This window comes from Crocodylus porosus, unplaced genomic scaffold (genome assembly GCF_001723895.1).
Source record: "Crocodylus porosus isolate Cpor-Errol unplaced genomic scaffold, CroPor_comp1, whole genome shotgun sequence".
NCBI classification, from domain to species: Eukaryota; Metazoa; Chordata; order Crocodylia; family Crocodylidae; genus Crocodylus; species Crocodylus porosus.
The window spans coordinates 2,831,294-2,847,414 of NW_017728951.1; the positions used below are offsets into that span (position 1 = coordinate 2,831,294).

Here is a 16,121-nt window from a genome sequence, read left to right on the forward strand (position 1 = left end):
TGCAGGGGTTTGGGGGGAACTGCCCCTCAGGCTATGGACAAGCAAAACTCGTGCCATGGTTGCTTGTGGGACTGACTGTGTCTGTCTTGGGGTGTGGGAGACACTGCTGCAGGCCTGGCTGCTAAGTTACCAGTTACCAATCAATCACAATTCACTCAGTGACCAGCTCAATACACAGGACCTACCTAATGTAGCCAGTTAATTGCTGTCAATTAGCACCTAATAAACCAGGCTAAGGAGAGGAAAGATCCAATACAGACAATCAACTGCCCCAAGACAGTCCCACAAGCACCTATGGCACGAGTTTTGTCCGTCAGCAGCTAGGGGTGCAGGGCCTCCTCTACAGCTGGCAGGCATTGTGGCCTCAGCAGGGTTCACCATCCCTGCAGCCGTCACCCTGCTGCACTTTAACACACACAGGGTCACCCATGTCACGAGTTTTGCTTCTCCGCAGCTTGAGGTGCAGTTTCCCCCAAGCCCCTGCACTGATCTTCTTGAAACTTGCCAGGTTTTGTGGCCTCACCAGGCAACACCACCCCTGCAGTTTTCACCCCCCTGTGGTATAACACACAGCTATGACATGAGTTTGGCTTCCAAGAATTTAGGATACAGTTCTGCCCAAACCTCTGTACCAATCTTCTTGAAACTGGGCAGATTTCGTGCTCTCAGCAGAGGCTATCAACCCTGCATGTTTCATCCAAATTGGACAAAAAAACAAAGTTATAGCTATTTAATTGATTCCCCCATTATACCCTATGGCCGGATCTCTGAGGTGGCTTTGAAGCTTCGGAGCCGCTTGGGCCGGATCAGGGCGGAAACCTGGTCCAGAGCTCCGGATCAGATCACTGCCATCTGAAGCAGCAGGATCCTAAGCCAGATTGGATCGCTGCCAACTCGCACAGGCCTTTCTCTGCCCTGCTGGAGAGCAGCTGCATGGCTCCTGGCCCTGGGTGGGGGAAGAGTCCAGACAGGGAACTCATCATAGCTGTCAGTGCATCTACAAGTGCCCAGGTGAGTGGTAAGAGAGTCTGAAATGCTTCTCTTCAGTATATTTCGGTCATTAAAAGCTGCAACATTGCACAAAGGCTTTATGTCTCTCTTGTCTGCAAACTCTGCATCTGTGCACAGGAGGCCAGCTCATGGCAGCTGGGATGGTGGCTCCAGGATAGCTGCCCCACACCTGCAGAGCACATGAGAGATGTACACAGAAGGTGCCAACAAAGTAAGGAAGAAATGTTACAAACTCTGGTTTCAGTCTTGAGCTCAGGGCATGCACTATAGAGAGGGAAAATGAAAGAGTTGGGAGATGCTTAAACCCAGGCTGCTGAGGCACAGGAGTGGGGTCTCCAGATGGACACCCACTATTTGGAGGAGACAACCTGTGCTGCTGTAGAGTTGAGCAAGTTGCAGCACCAGGATAAGGTATTTATACACAGCGTCATAAACTGCTTGGGACTCACTTATGACACCCCCGACTGGCACCAGTGCTGCCTTCCTTGGAGAGCCCATAGACCTCCCAAACAGGGGTGGTGGGACAGGCAGCACAAACTGCACAGCACCCCCATAGCATGGGGACCCTGTTCTAAAAACTCTTCCCTGGGGAGACAGGAATGGGAGTCCCATGGGGAGAACCCTGGGTGGCAGCTGTGAGGGAATGCTTCCCACTGTACCCTAACTGGGAGTGGGGTGAGGCACTATTGGGACAGGAGATACAGGGGTGGGAGTCACTGACCTATGGTTTGAGGAGGCAGAAAGGCATTCTGTGGGAACGGCTCCTGGGAGCAGCTGTGGGTGAAGGGAGCAGGACTGGGCTGCCTGAGATCTGATGCTAGGGCCATCAGGGATGCTGCCCACCTTTAAGGCCCAGCTCACTATCCCCAACCACTGGCAGTCACCCCATACGCCCCCCCAAAGTGCTTCCAGACCAGTCCCGAAGGGGCACAGGAGCACTCCAGGCCAAGCTTTCACTGGGCCAGCATCTGGCAACAGAGCCTGCTGGCCCCAACTCATCTACCCACCAGCCATAGGGCTGGGGAGGGGGGAAGCTCTTCCACTTCCTATGACCCCATTCCTTGTCCAGATACCACTGCAGGTGAGTGGCACCACCTTGTCTAGGGTAGGCAGCCCCTAGACTCAGGCTGGCTGTATCACACAAGCCCCAGGCATAGGCAAGAGCCACAAGACTGAGTCTCGGGTAGTGGCCAAAAGGCCTGAGTCCTGTATGGAAAAGTCACAAGTCCATGGCATCTGCTGTGGTGAAGCCTGGTCTTCACTTCTGATCTCTGAAAGTAGGGTGCCAATACAAAAGCATCTGTATCACATGACTCCCTTCTAAGGTTTCGTGTTTGTTGACTTCAGCCCCTGAGGCATTCCTTATGACTGCACCCATATTCTCCCCCTCCCCATCCTAACTACCCCTAGGTTCTTCCACTTCTTTCTCAAACCTCTCCCCTGCTCGCTTCAAAGGTTTACTGGTTTGTGTTAAGTGGGAAGAGGGACCAAGTACTGCCACAAGCACTGTTCAACAGATTTTCTTTATTAAACACATGAGAAGTTTGGCAGCTGCAATGTTTTATTAAATAAAGTCATGTCTCTTCCTTGCGTCACATTCCCACACATCCTGGTGTGCATCCCTGGGGTGGGGGGTGGGAAGGGAGAGGGGAAGGGGGATGGTGCATGGGCAGCCTAGGTTGTGGGTAGCACTGCCCAAGATTCAGGGCCATAGGAGCCCACATCAGTGGACCCATGGCCCGGTGCATTCATGCAGGGAGGGTTCCTGGTACACAAGGGTGAAAAGGTAGCCAGCCAGGGTATTGTGGATCTGGACAGCCTGCCGCTCTGTCAGGATCAGGCCCCCAACATTGGCAGGGGGCTTTCCTTCTCCTTCGTCCTTGTCCCCACATGTGCTTGTGCTGCCAGTCCCAATCTGTATGCCATGCCTCTTCAGTTTAAGCTTCACAGAAGACTCCGCCCACCCCCCTCAGTCTCACAGATGTTGTGGGGGAAACATGCAGCAACAGTGAGCCACAGCAGGTTTGTGGTGCATGCTGAGAGTCCACCAGCGTGTCTTCAGCCCAAAGGTACACTCCACCATTGTGCGGAACCTGCACAGGGAGTAGATGAAGTGTTTCTTCCAGTAGTCCAGCTACCACCCTGTGGTTGACAATGCCCTGCAAGACAATGGAGAAGTAGCCCTTGTGGTTGGTAAATACCTAGGCACCCTGAGCCAAGCAGAGGATAGAGATTTCATAGATTTCATAGATGTTAGGGCTGGAAGAGACCTCGAAGATTATCAAGTCCAGCCCCCTGCCCCAGGGCAGGAAGTCAGCTAGGGTAAAATGACCCCAGCAAAATAAGCATCCAAGCATTTCTTGAATAAGTCCAGAGTAGGTGCCTGCATCACATCTGGAGGGAGTCTATTCCAGGTCTTGGGGGCTCAGACAGTAAATAAATTTTTTCTTACGTCCAGCCTAAAATGGTCTTGTAGGAGTTTCTGACTGTTAGTCCTTGTTTTTCCTTGGGGCGCTCTGGTGAACAGATGTTCTCTCAGATCCTGATGAACACCCCTTGTGTACTTATAGGTAGCCACCAGGTGCCCGCTGAGCCTGTGCTTTTCCAGACTGAAGAGTCCCATGGCTCTCAGCCTCTCTTCATAGGGCCTATTCTCTTGCCCTCTGATCATGTGCATGGCTCTCCTGTGGACTCTCTCAAGCTTCTCAACATCCTTCTTGAATTATGGAGCCCAGATTTGGATGCAGTACTCCAGCTGTGGCCTCACCAAGGCCGAGTACAGCGGGAGGATGACATCCTGAGATTTACTTGAGAAGCATCTATAGATGCAAGCCAAGGTTTTGTTTGCTTTACCAGCTGCGACATTGCATTGGTGGCTTATATTCATCTTGTGGTCAATCATGACCCCCAAGTCTCTTTCAGCAGTGGTGCTAGCAAGAGTAGCACTGCCAAGCCAATAAGTATGCTGCAGTTTTGTTTTGTTTTTTCCCCAAGGTAAAGTACCTTGCATTTATCAGTATGGAACATCATCAGGTTTGTGTCTGCCCAAGCTTATCCAAGTCAGCTTGGATCATTAACCTGTCTTCAGGTGTGGACGCTATGCCCCAAAGTTTAGTGTCATCGGTGAACTTAGCCAGTGCACTTCTGACACCAGTGTCCACATTGTTGATAAAGATGTTGAAGAGAACCAGTCCAAGGACAGAGCCTTGGGGAACACCACTGGTTATGGAGTGCCATAATGACTTGCTGCCATCGACCACTACTCTCTGGGTCTGACCTCAGAGCCAATTTCCCAGCCATCAGATTGTGGTGTAGCCGAGGCCACAATTAGCCAATTTTTCCATGAGGACATCATGGGACACCAGATCAAAGGCTTTTTTTTTTAAAGTCCAGGTGTATGACATCAATCTCTTCTCCCTTGTCCATGTGATATATCACCTGGTCATAGAAGGGATGAGATTGGTCAGGCAAGACCTACTCATGATGAACCCATGCTGTCTGTCTCTCAGGATGTTGCCCTCAGCCAGCTTGTCCAGAGGGGTCTCCTTGATAATTTTCGCAAGAATCTTACCAGGGATTAAGGTCAAGCTGATTGGCCTGTAATGCCCAGGATCTACTCTCTGCCCTTTCTTGAAGATGGGTACCACATTGGCTTTCTTCCAGTCTTCAGGTACTTCACCTGAGCGCCACGAATTTTCAAATATTTTTGCCAATGGTTGGGCTGTGACGTGCCAGCTCCTTGAGTACCCTACGTATAATATGTCAGAACCAGCTGACTTGAAGGTGATCAGCTTCTCAAGGTCATCCTTTACTAGATCAATACCGATGCTGTGTATTAATACATCCTCAACCTGGCCATCCTGTGCCTTGCTAGGCAAAGCGGTCTCATTGGACTGATGAAAGACCGACATGAAGTACCCATTAAGCAGATTGGCCTTTGCCTGGGTGTCTGTTATCAGCTGTTCCATTCAGCAGGGGTCCAATGTTACCCTTGCTTTTTTTCTGACTCCCTACATATCTGAAAAAAGGACTTTTTGTTATCTTTGATATGTGAAGCCAGATGAAGCTGGGTTGCAGCCTTGGCTTTCCTGATTCACTCTCTGCATGTATGGACCAGTGCTGAGTACTCCTGGTGGTAATTCCAACCTTCCATCCTTTATAAGTCTCTCTTTTGAGGTGTAAGAGGTCCTCAAGTTCCTTACTAAGCCAAGGGGGTTGCTTCACCCTTGTACTACCATTTCTCCAAAATGGGATGGCCATCTCTTGTGCTGTCAGGATCGCTCCTTTGAGAAGCAACCACTCCTCTTGGACTCCTCTTTTAGTCAAGTCACGGTCCCTTAGGGCCTCGACAGTGAGCCTTCTGAACGTGTCAAAGTCAGCTTTCCTGAAGTCGAGGACTTCAGTATTGCTGACTGAGTTGCCAGCTTTGCAATGGATATAGTAAAGGTGATTATCTCGTAGTCACTATCACCCAGCTTTCCATCGATTCTTAGGTCACTGATTATGTCATCCCCTTTGGCCAGTACCAGGTCCAACAACGCTTTGCCTCTCATTGGCCCATAGACTTCTTGAGTCAGGTAGAGCTCATCCACACACATGAGGAAGCTTTGTGACCAGTCGGATTTGGTCAAGAGCTCTTCCCATGAGATGTCTGGGTAGTTGAAGTCTCCCATGGCAACCATGCACCGAGAGCATGCAGCCTCAGCCAGTTCCCTGGAAAATTCCTGGTCCAGCTCTTGTTTCTGGTTAAGAGGTCTGTAGTACATTCCTACCATGATGTCCCCTGAGCCAGGTTCTCCACGTATTTTGACCCAGAAGGAATCTAGTTGTCCCTCCTGGGTGCCAGTGTCAGTTTGGAGGGACATGTAGCTGTCCTTGACATACAACCCAACCCCTTTTATCTGCATGATCACACCTATACAGGGTATAGCCATCTATGCCTGTAGCCCAGTCATAGGTGGAGTCCCACCAGATCTCCATTATCCCTATGAGGCTGTAGTCATTCTTGTTTATTAGCAGGAGGAGCAGTTCCTCCTGTTTATTACCCAAGCTCCTGGCACTGGTGTACAGGCAGGCAAGTGTCCCATTTGGGGCCCTTGCCTTCTCCACAGATCATTCCAGGGCTAGGGTAGGGGTGGGTTCCCTTAAGTGCCCTAGCCTACTGGATTTACAAGGGTTGCCCAGTGGGCTAGTGGAAATAATCCCCCCAACCCCTGGCAGGCTTAGTTTAAAGCCTGCTTGAGCAAGTCAGCCAGTCTGGCTGAGAAGAGCCTCCTCCCCAACAGAGTGAGGTGGGGCCATCTCTCCCCAGAAGACCACTGCCTCTCTCACCAAAAAGTGGACCATGATCGCCAAAGCCATCATGATAACACCAGTGCCACAGTCTTTGGTTGACTACCTCAACCCGTCTCTCCCTCCTCAGCCCATGACTCACAACTGGGAGGAGCAAGGAAAAGACCACGTGTTGCCCGAACCCCCTAAACCCACTCCCAGAGCCCTGTAGTCTCTCATGACCTGGCTGGGATTGCTCTGAGCCATGCCAATTGCGCCCATATGGATAAGAAGCATAGAGTAGTGGTTGGAGGGCCAAATAATCTTTGGTATCCTCTATGCTATGTCCTTGATGTGCGCCCCCAGGAAGTAGCAGACCTTCCGGGCTAGGGCATCGGGGTGGCAGATTGCCTCCTCAGTCCCCCTCAGGAGGGAGTTTCCCACAACAACCACTTTGCATTTCATCTTAGGGAGAATAGGGGTGGGTGATCCTCCCTTGCCTGCATGAGCTGGCAACTCTGGGAGGCTCAACTGGGGCTGCAAGAGGTCTGTATCTGTTGCAGAGCCTCAGAGGGGAGGGGACCTTAGTGCGGTGGGCCTTGGGGCCCTTGACCACCTTGGTCAAACCCCCTGGTTGGACAGTATGGAAGATTCCCAAGTTCTCCCTTGTCCTAGGAGGTGACCTTAGTATACCCTCCACCTCCAGGGGGTGAAGGGGCTGGAAGTAGGAGTCAATATCCTGCTCAAGATCCCTGATGGCACACAGTCTCTGGACTGCAGCCTAGAGCTCCTGTATCTGGTGCCCCAGAGACTCCAAAGTGGAGCAAACCTCACAAGGAAAGGTGGCTATGCCCTCAGTCCCAGGAGCCTTGAAATGTGCCAGGCAGCCAGAGGCTCCATCTGCATGGAGCCAGGAACCATGAGTTCCATCTGGGTGGAGACCTCTGAGGTGCCAGAGGTGGAGGCCGCAGACTCCGAGGGGACCCTCGGGGTGCAGCATGTCCCCATCCGTCTCATGCCACTGGTAGGCTGTCTGTTTTTGGGACTGCTTACCATACAGGGCTCACTTGCAAGGCCACAGGCCCTCCCACTCACCCTCCTGCACAAACTCCTGCACTAACTCATGCACCGGGTGCAGAAGCATCCCTGTTTGCATAGCCTGTTTGTATGGCCTGTTTGCATGGCTCTGGTCATGCAGGTCCCTGGGGGGATGGACGAAGTAGAAGCCGGGGCAGGGCATGACCCTCCTCAGCTCCACTCAGCTGCCTCCCTGCTGGCTACATCTCTCCCACTATGGGCCCCTGCTTACCTGCAGGCAGGTCGGGACTCGGGGGTCCTGGGGTCTCTCCTGGGGGTTCCCTGGGATCACAGGGCCTCAGCGGGCTTTCACATGCATGTCTCGCACTGAAGCCAGGACACGAGTGTGGCTTCTGCCATTGCCGGGCCCTTTTTAAACTGTGCACATGTGCAGAAGGGCCAGCTGGTGCAACACTGCTATCAGGGGGCTAAGTGAGTCCCTTCCCCCCACTGAAGGAGGGGACAGGTAAGTGCTCCCCCCAACCTGTCCCGTGTGTTAGCAGCCCAGTCATGCAGCTCCCTGAGGGGGGCCAAGTAGGACCTGAGGTGGGGCACGACCCTCCTCGGATCCACTCAGCTGCCTCCCTGCTGGCTATGTCCTTCCCACCATGGGCCCCTGCTTATCTTCAGGTAGGCTGGGGCTCACTGGGGGTCCCTGGGCTTACAGGGGCACAGCAAGCTTTCACCCGTGCATCTTGTGCCCGAGCCAGGTCCTGAGATATGGGTTCTCTCCATGGCCCCCATGCAGTTGCAGAAGCCCATGCAGCAGAAGATGGTAACCACCTCCTGCAGTACCTGCATCTCATCTCCAGACAAGGTAGATGAAGTGGTTGTTCAGGACAACCTGGATGACCAGGCACACCTCCTGGATGTGGTGCTGTCCATTTCGAACTGGTTGGCAAGGCAGTAACTGATGGAGGTGGGCATGAGTGGGACAGCCAGCTGGTGGCTTGTGAACATGAGGGCACATGCCACAATGAGCTGCTGCCTCATCAGGTCCAGGTGGACATATGTGATGTCTGCAGCCTCTAGTGAATCGAGCAAGGTGACCAGCAAGACCTGCCACAGCTTCTGAGTCTCCCTGCTTGGGTGTGGGTGGTGAGATTCCATGGCAGGATGAGGGCAAAATGGGATGCAAAGACGTGCAAGTCATGATGGAGAGGGGCATGTGGGAGGGGGCCGCAGTGATGCAACAGGTGGTTGGGGATATGGTGGCCCATGCCTAGAAACCAATCAGAGGTAATCTGCAAGATCAGCTCTGCTCAGGAGTCTTCAGCAGCCCAGGGAGGCCATGGGGAATGCTGGGAAGTGTGCAAGAGCACACCTACTTGCTGGCTTTGGGCAGTGCAGGCAGGCTCCAAGTTCCTTTGCCTACCTAATGTTGATATCTCTTTAGATCACTCCCACTCTAATTTAGAGAGCTTTGAGTAAAGCACCATACAGCACTTCTGCCTTAGGCTTTTTGAACATCTGTACTTAGCCAAAGGCATTTACCTAGCTGAGGCAATTTGAGCATCTAACTGTTCTCCATTGATCAGAGAAAACCATATACTGAGAAGATCAGGACATTAATTCTTAAGCATTAAAAAGTAATGATTTTAACAATTTCAGATCATATTAGTGCTTCCTGGCATGAGTATATGTTATAAAATAAATTCATATATTTTAAAGACAAAAATAATTAATAATCATAAATATTTGTTAGCCCAACTTCTATATAAGTAAACTATTTAAGGTCATTCTATGTACTTTTCATTGTTTTAATCACAGGAGACATTCTAACTAGAAAACCTAGCATTATTTGCATTTTCAATTTGATCACTGTGACTGAAAAAAATACTATATTTCCCCCTTTGGGTAACTGAAAGTTTTATTATGCCAAAGAGAGACAGATGACATGATGTGGGGGAAGGGACAGTAATTTTAAATTAAATGTCAAATTGGATTAGTTATGGAAAAATGAAAAGACATCATGAGGGAGCTGCCATTTGGATCCATTTTAACATCCCTCTAGAGGTATTTGCTTGGTCTTCTAATCAGAGGTGGAAATGTGCCATTTCTATTTTAGCAATCACCTTGTTTTTATTAGATAAGTGTCTGGGCTCCAGGTGGTCTAGCAGCAAAACTTCAAATAACTAATACATTTTCTCCCTCAGATGTGGTATCAAATTACCCATCATGATAGAAACTGTGTATCACAGATTGGAGACTAGGTGAGAGTGATAATAAGTTGTAATGTTCGCTATTAAATAGCTACATAAAAAATCTTTCTGAAAACAATCTTGTTCTTCCCTCTTGGCCAGAGGGGCTAATTTTTTATTAGCCATCAGAAGGAACAAAGAATATGCATATTCAAAAGCTAGTCAGATGTTCCACCAAATACTAGTTTAGATAGTCCAGTGTATAATGGTGACAGTAATAGTAAATTGGCATCCTGCCATAAACTTTATCACTTAATCCATGTAGTACTCCTGTTGAGTCAAATTCTATTAAATGCTAATTGTGCTGCCTTGCCATTTAAAACTGTTTACAGTTGAGGGTTATTAGCATTTTGCTGAAGGCATTCAGTGCCACACAGGTTTGGGTCCATTGTCATACTATAATCCAAAGATTTAGCTATGGAGAAAACGTTAATCCTTTAAAATTAATCAGTAAAATGCTGATACCCTCTTTTCACTCTAATAATGGACTCTTAACATGCTTGTAATATTTTTGCTAGTTTAGCTCCTTGTTTTTGAAGTGTTCCATTAACTTTGTCCTAATTTGTTTTGTCCCAGTGCCTTACGGTTAATGGTACAGCTACTTATTTTTGAACAGTTTGGGTCTACATGCGCTCTACATGCACTCTCTGCTGTAGAGTAAACTACTTAGCTACTCAGTAAAACATCACAGTGTACACTTTCACCAGTATTAGGATGCAGTAATTAACTCCATGGTAAGATAGTACTGTCTTCCTGAGGAGTACTTTACTGAACTGCAATGCATGTGTAGATGCTGACCATGAACATACATTGCACCTGGTTAGCCCAGCCAGCCGGGGGCTTGCTCCACCCGAGGTCAAACTGCTGCTGGGTGCATGTCCTGGGCACACATGTAGATGCTGTGCCCATGAGCAGTTGACTCAAGGTCAGATTGCTGCAGAGTTCATTGTGTTGCCTTAATTTTATCTGTAGATGTACCCTTTGTGTCTGATAGACCTGAGAATTGGCACCAAGTGTGGTTTTCTTTTTTTAATCATTACCTCACAAGATGGCTTTCTGAGAAGCTATTTTGTGCCCTAAAGCAGTTGTATGTCACAATAACATGAAAGTTTAGCTCAGAGGCTACAAGAGACTTATATTAGGGATAACTCTAATTGAAAATAAGCTGAGTTTTTCTACAGATGCCATTTCTGATTTCCACCTTGGGAATGCCTGCATTAACTGCACATGATTTATTTTTTGCTTAACATGTACTATTTGCTTAATTATTTATATCTTGCACAGAACTGCTCCTGGCACTATAAAGATATACAATCTGCCTTTGGGCTATTCCAGAGATCATATATTTTCTATTAGAAGGATGGGCAGGGGTCAGTGATGCTATCTTGCTACAAAATAATATACTTCAGTACACAGAAAACTTCAAATTATCTGACTACCATGCTTTCCATTGGTATAGTATTTTTCACACTCTAACCCTTTTACACAGAATAGATTTATTTTAAAGCATGTCTTTTTTCCCAATTGTGTTCCCTCTTGCCATTATGAGCTTCCAAGTATTGTAGAGGTTGCATTAATAAAAATCTTCTGCTTCTAGAAAACCCAAATCTCACCTTTTTGTGTGTTTTCAAATAATAGTGCATATGTGTTCTATGGAATGTTCTTAAACTGAGACAACGTGCAGGATCAGTGCATGTACTAGATTTCTATTTAAACATATATTTTATGAAGTGCAACTTAGTTTGTCTCACAATACATCATTAAAATAGAATTATTGTTAAAAGAATATTTTTTCTGTTTTTTTAAAGTTATACAAGAAATTAAGATGATGTCATGCCAACTTTGACATTTTTAATATACAAGGAATTCTGGTTTTGTAGCAGTCACAATTTGGTTACACTACATATATGATTCAACTCTGATTAAGCTGACTTTATAATAAACCATTATTTTCTCTGTAGCATGGAACCCACGAGAGTCTGGCTGTGATCCAAGACTGTGGAAACCAAATTATATCTTGGCTAGGCCTTCTACCTCAGAGACAGCCCCTGGAAGTTTCTGTGACTATTTTCTACCAAAAGGCTCCTATTGTAGCAGGGTTTTGAGTAGTCACTGGCTATGTAAAATAACTCAACTTCTGCAGCTCACCACCTGCACAGATGCATATTCAAAATGTGCAATATAAATCCTTACCACAGTTTCAGTTGTTCCTAGCAACCCAGTTTTCTTTTTGCTTTATTCCTCTTGTTGGAACTATTACTTATCTATCTGGTCTATTCTGACCACTGGTAATTACATTTTTGTTTTTTAAGGAGAAATGCCCTGAGTCCAGAAGCCTTGCATGGGTTTCGAGAGCCTTTTGCAGGCTGTCAGCCTCAGATGCATTCTACTTTGCAGAGTAAAAACTATGGAAATATTGAGTTCACTATAAGTTTAATATCTTGCCTCTATGTAAGATTATCTAAGTATAGTTTGTTAATTAAAATAGGTGTGTAGTCTGGACTGGAGATGACCGAGTCTTCTTCTTCAACCCTACAATGCAGCTGTCAGTATGGGAGAAACCAGTGGATCTAAAGAATCGCGGCGATATTAATAGAATTATTGAAGATCCACCTCATAAACGCAAACTGGAAACTTCAGCAAGTAACTAATGCTGTGATTATTCACATCTATTTAAATTCAAATCCTAAATGAAACTTATTATGAAATGTATTCAGTGAAAATTTGGTAACTAATCGGAATGATGATATTTCCTTTGGGATTTTGTGTAAAGCATTTGCGTTGACAGTGATATTGCTTACAAAAGAAATGTAGTTGCATTGAAATTCTAACGTTGGAAATGGGGCTGTGTCTCTATTATGAAAATGTAGGTGGCTTCCTATGTTGAATGAATCTTTGGTTTACATAGTAGACCTTGGAAGACCTTACACACTAATATTTACAAGACGTACGTTAGGAATGCATTTGTATAGCATGCTTTATCCAAGTGTACTGTAATAAATAATTATTTAACCCAGCTGCAGGAAAAGATTTCCAAAAATAAATCTCAGAGTAGTGCTGAAAGATTTGGCAGAAATGTAGGTGCTTCAATCCAACCATGAGTTTGCCAATCAGCCTTCAAGCCCTGTAGATTTCTGAAAGATATTTGTGGAACTAGCTGAAGAGAGAACTTGCTGATTTGCAGCAATATGTTTTAAGTGGTTCAACTGTTGTTTAAAAGAAAACCATTTATCATCAGAGAACCAAAGTTTGCCATCAGGTCCTCCACAAGGAGAGCCAGTTGAATGAGCCAGTTTCCTCAGCTTGATTTCCTTCTTCCTGCCCACTTCAACCCAGTTCTTTCAATTGTCCTGTCTGCAGCTTCAGCTTCTAATCTATGAACCCTGTTTAAGCTGCTTGCACTGCTGATTACTTGCACAAGTAGTTGGACATGAAACTGGTTATGTAAGTTTGTACTCACCAGTAGGAATGAGGATTGTGTTGCTGGGCCCCAAGAGCTTGTCTGTATTGTGCAACAATGAGTATGGAGCTGGGTATGCCCAACCCACTGGTGCCTGCTGATGCACTCCAGATCTGAAAGTTAGCCAGTGAGGCTGCTCTGGGCTCATTCCCTGATGCCAATCTCAGGTCCTTTGGAGAGCAAAGCCTTGTGTGGGGCAAACCAAGAGAAACCTCTTTGGTCACTTTCCAGCTCTATAGCTTGCTTGCTAGTATATACTGCTGCCAAAGTTGAGATAAGCCCTAAATCTGCCTATTGCCCAAAAAATATTTGCCAACTTGTTTGCCCCCCCATCACCCCCCCCCCCCCCCCCCCCCCCCCCCCCCCCCGACTATTACTCAATGCTATTCCATTTAGTTTTGCTTCTTGATCTGTATTATAACCTTGGGCAGCATCACTTGTAGGGGAGTTGTGCTCATGTGTTTCCTTCTTTTTTTTCCTTCACAGTCCTCATATGTTTCCGTATTTTTTCTCCTCTCCCCATCTTTTTATATATCTTATTTCTTATTTTTAGAGTCTTTTCTGCTTGAATGGACAACTACAGGCAAAATCAAGTTCTGTCCAGACATTAGCACTAAGTGAACAATTATAACTCTGATTTTGTCAGGGAAATGTCAACATGAACACCAGGTCCTTGAGAATGCTGTTCATGTTCATTAGCTATATATATGTATTCAGGGATATTCACCCCTAGCACATATGGATTAAGTATTGTACTTCACAGGCTAGTTACACAAGATAAACTTTGCCTTTTCTTTAATGCTGGAGGCCAGAAAAAAGACAGAAAAAGTCAACTAAATCATTACATTTTAAAAATGTAATATTTTATAACAAAGACACTACCCCCCAAATAGTTCTTATGAAGTTACCTAAAGTAATATTTATTTTATACCTGTGCTGAAAAGGGAGAATAGTAATCTTTAAGGGACATAATGTATGCCTTTGATCTACAAACATAGTTCCCAGTGAACAGCCACTAAATACAAGTTTTGTGCCTGGGCTTGAGGATAAGAACACCTAGTTTGGAAAATAGATCTAAAAATGTTATAAGCAGATTTTAAGCTGTTTCCAATATAAAGGTTTTATTGAAGAAATGCCAGAGGTTGATTTTATGATATGTGTCTATACAATAATTAGCATAATTTACAGGATGGGATTCTTACTGATTTTTCAATATAAATTTCAGTTTTAAAAGAGGCTTGGACCCTTCTATATATACAGTGTCCAATGACTCCAAGAGTAAATTTTTGAAAGTTCTTGTTCAGAAACACAGTGTAACGTAGTTTTTGTTTAGCAAGAGGCATTCTAAATGATTAATTAATTACTGGGAAGGTGGATATAATAACTGAGACAAAACTGAAGGCCCATTAGTCACATTCTGTGACTAATTCCCAAAAAAGGACTAGTGCTAAGGCAGTTATTAATATGTGCTATTTAAGAATTTTCTTTTTTGTTGTGTCTTCCATTTTTTATCTTATGCTGTGTGTGCCTAGTGTGTTGAGTTCTTCTGGAGAGTTATAGACAAATTTTAAGGGTCACTAATGATCTGCAGTTCTTATGGATTCAAACAGCATTTGTGGTTGCTCAGTATTTTGGAAAATTGGGTTGTAATTAATAAATATGATCAGATGAGGTCAAAGAAATTATTTGTTACCATACTCTTTAGTTTGTATTTTTGAGTAAATAAAACAAATGAGCTGCTTGTTTGCAACAGTAGTTGCCAAACATATATGATTTAGTTGCTGTTGTTGAGTTTTAATTAGAATTTTTAAATCAAAGGTACAAAACATATGACCAAGCATAATTATTATCTGAATGTTATAGGTCATCTGCACATCACTCCACTGAAAGATCAAGTGCATTTATAACTCAGGAATGAAAGAAAGATTCATGTTCATTTCTCCATTATTCAACCTTTTCAAAAGAATATGTTCTTAGAGGAATGATGAAGGTATCATGATTCTTTACTAATAGGTTCACACTGGCCCATTTCTTGCAGTCAGAAAGCAGGCAAAGCTTCCATTTTTTTCTGAAATCACTGCTAGAGTTTGGAATAAAGACTTGGTAAGGAATATGTGTTTTAATTCAATTCACATTGCTGTTTTGAGATTGAGGATATCCTTCTTCCACTCTGCCCTACCAGGTTCTTAGCACTGAAACTCCAGAGACTTGAATGGAGTTGTGTCAGCAACAAAGTAGTGCAGCAGATGGAAAATCTAGCACTATATCAACTTAGGGAGCTAAGTTATCTGTTTTAGCTAGTTAGGGGTGTGCAAAGTGAGCCCTATTGGATTTGGATTCGGATTCAGGCTAAATCAGGGACAGTGATTCAATTTGTTGATTAAGATCACTGTTCCTGACTCAATTTGGTCAAATCCAGATCTGAAGATTCGATGCTGATTCAGAGAATCGGTGATTCAGACACAGACACAGCTTTAAAAGTTTTTTCTACATACCTTGGGGTACCGGACATATCTCATGATCACTGCAATGCTGGGGTGGCTGGAGCATCCCATAGGAGTGTGGGGGGACTCTTCATGTGCTTGGCAGTGAACCCAGAAGTGGACCAGAAGTACTTCTAGTCCACTTCCAGGTCTGCCAGTGAACACATTTGGGGCCCCTAGTGCTTCCCCCTAGCTCAGTGATTGGCTACAGGGGGACCCCAGGTGTTCCCCCAAACCCAGGAGGCACCAGTCACCAAGCCAGAGGGGTATGGAGGGGAGGACAGCACACTCTTTGGAGGATCCAGAAGTGGACCAGAAGTGCTTCTTGTTCACTTCCAGGTCTGCAGCTGAGTGTTCTTGGGAGTCCCCCATGCTTCTGTGGCACACTCCATGTGCCCCAGCATCATGAGCACCTGCTAACTAGACATACGTAAAAAAAACATTTAAAGGCTGTGATTATGTCCAAATCTCCGAATCTTTCTGAATCTCTCCAAATCAATTTGGAAGGCTGCAATTTGATTCGGAGATTTTCATAGATTTTATAGATTTCATAGACATTAGGGCTGGAAGGGACCTCGGGAGATCATCGAGTCCAGCCCCCTGCCCAAAGGGCAGGAA

The 16,121-nt window shown here is 45.8% G+C and overlaps 1 protein-coding gene across 1 annotated transcript in view; it reads left to right on the forward strand.

Moving 5' to 3' along the window:
- The window catches only part of TCERG1L (transcription elongation regulator 1 like), a 228,811-nt gene that overhangs the window by 178,690 nt on the left and 34,000 nt on the right, over nt 1-16,121 (forward strand). Inside the window, exon 8 of the mRNA XM_019555453.1 lies at nt 12,049-12,203. Within this exon, the coding sequence (XP_019410998.1) occupies nt 12,049-12,203 (155 nt within the window). The remainder of the gene's footprint in view (nt 1-12,048; nt 12,204-16,121) is intronic.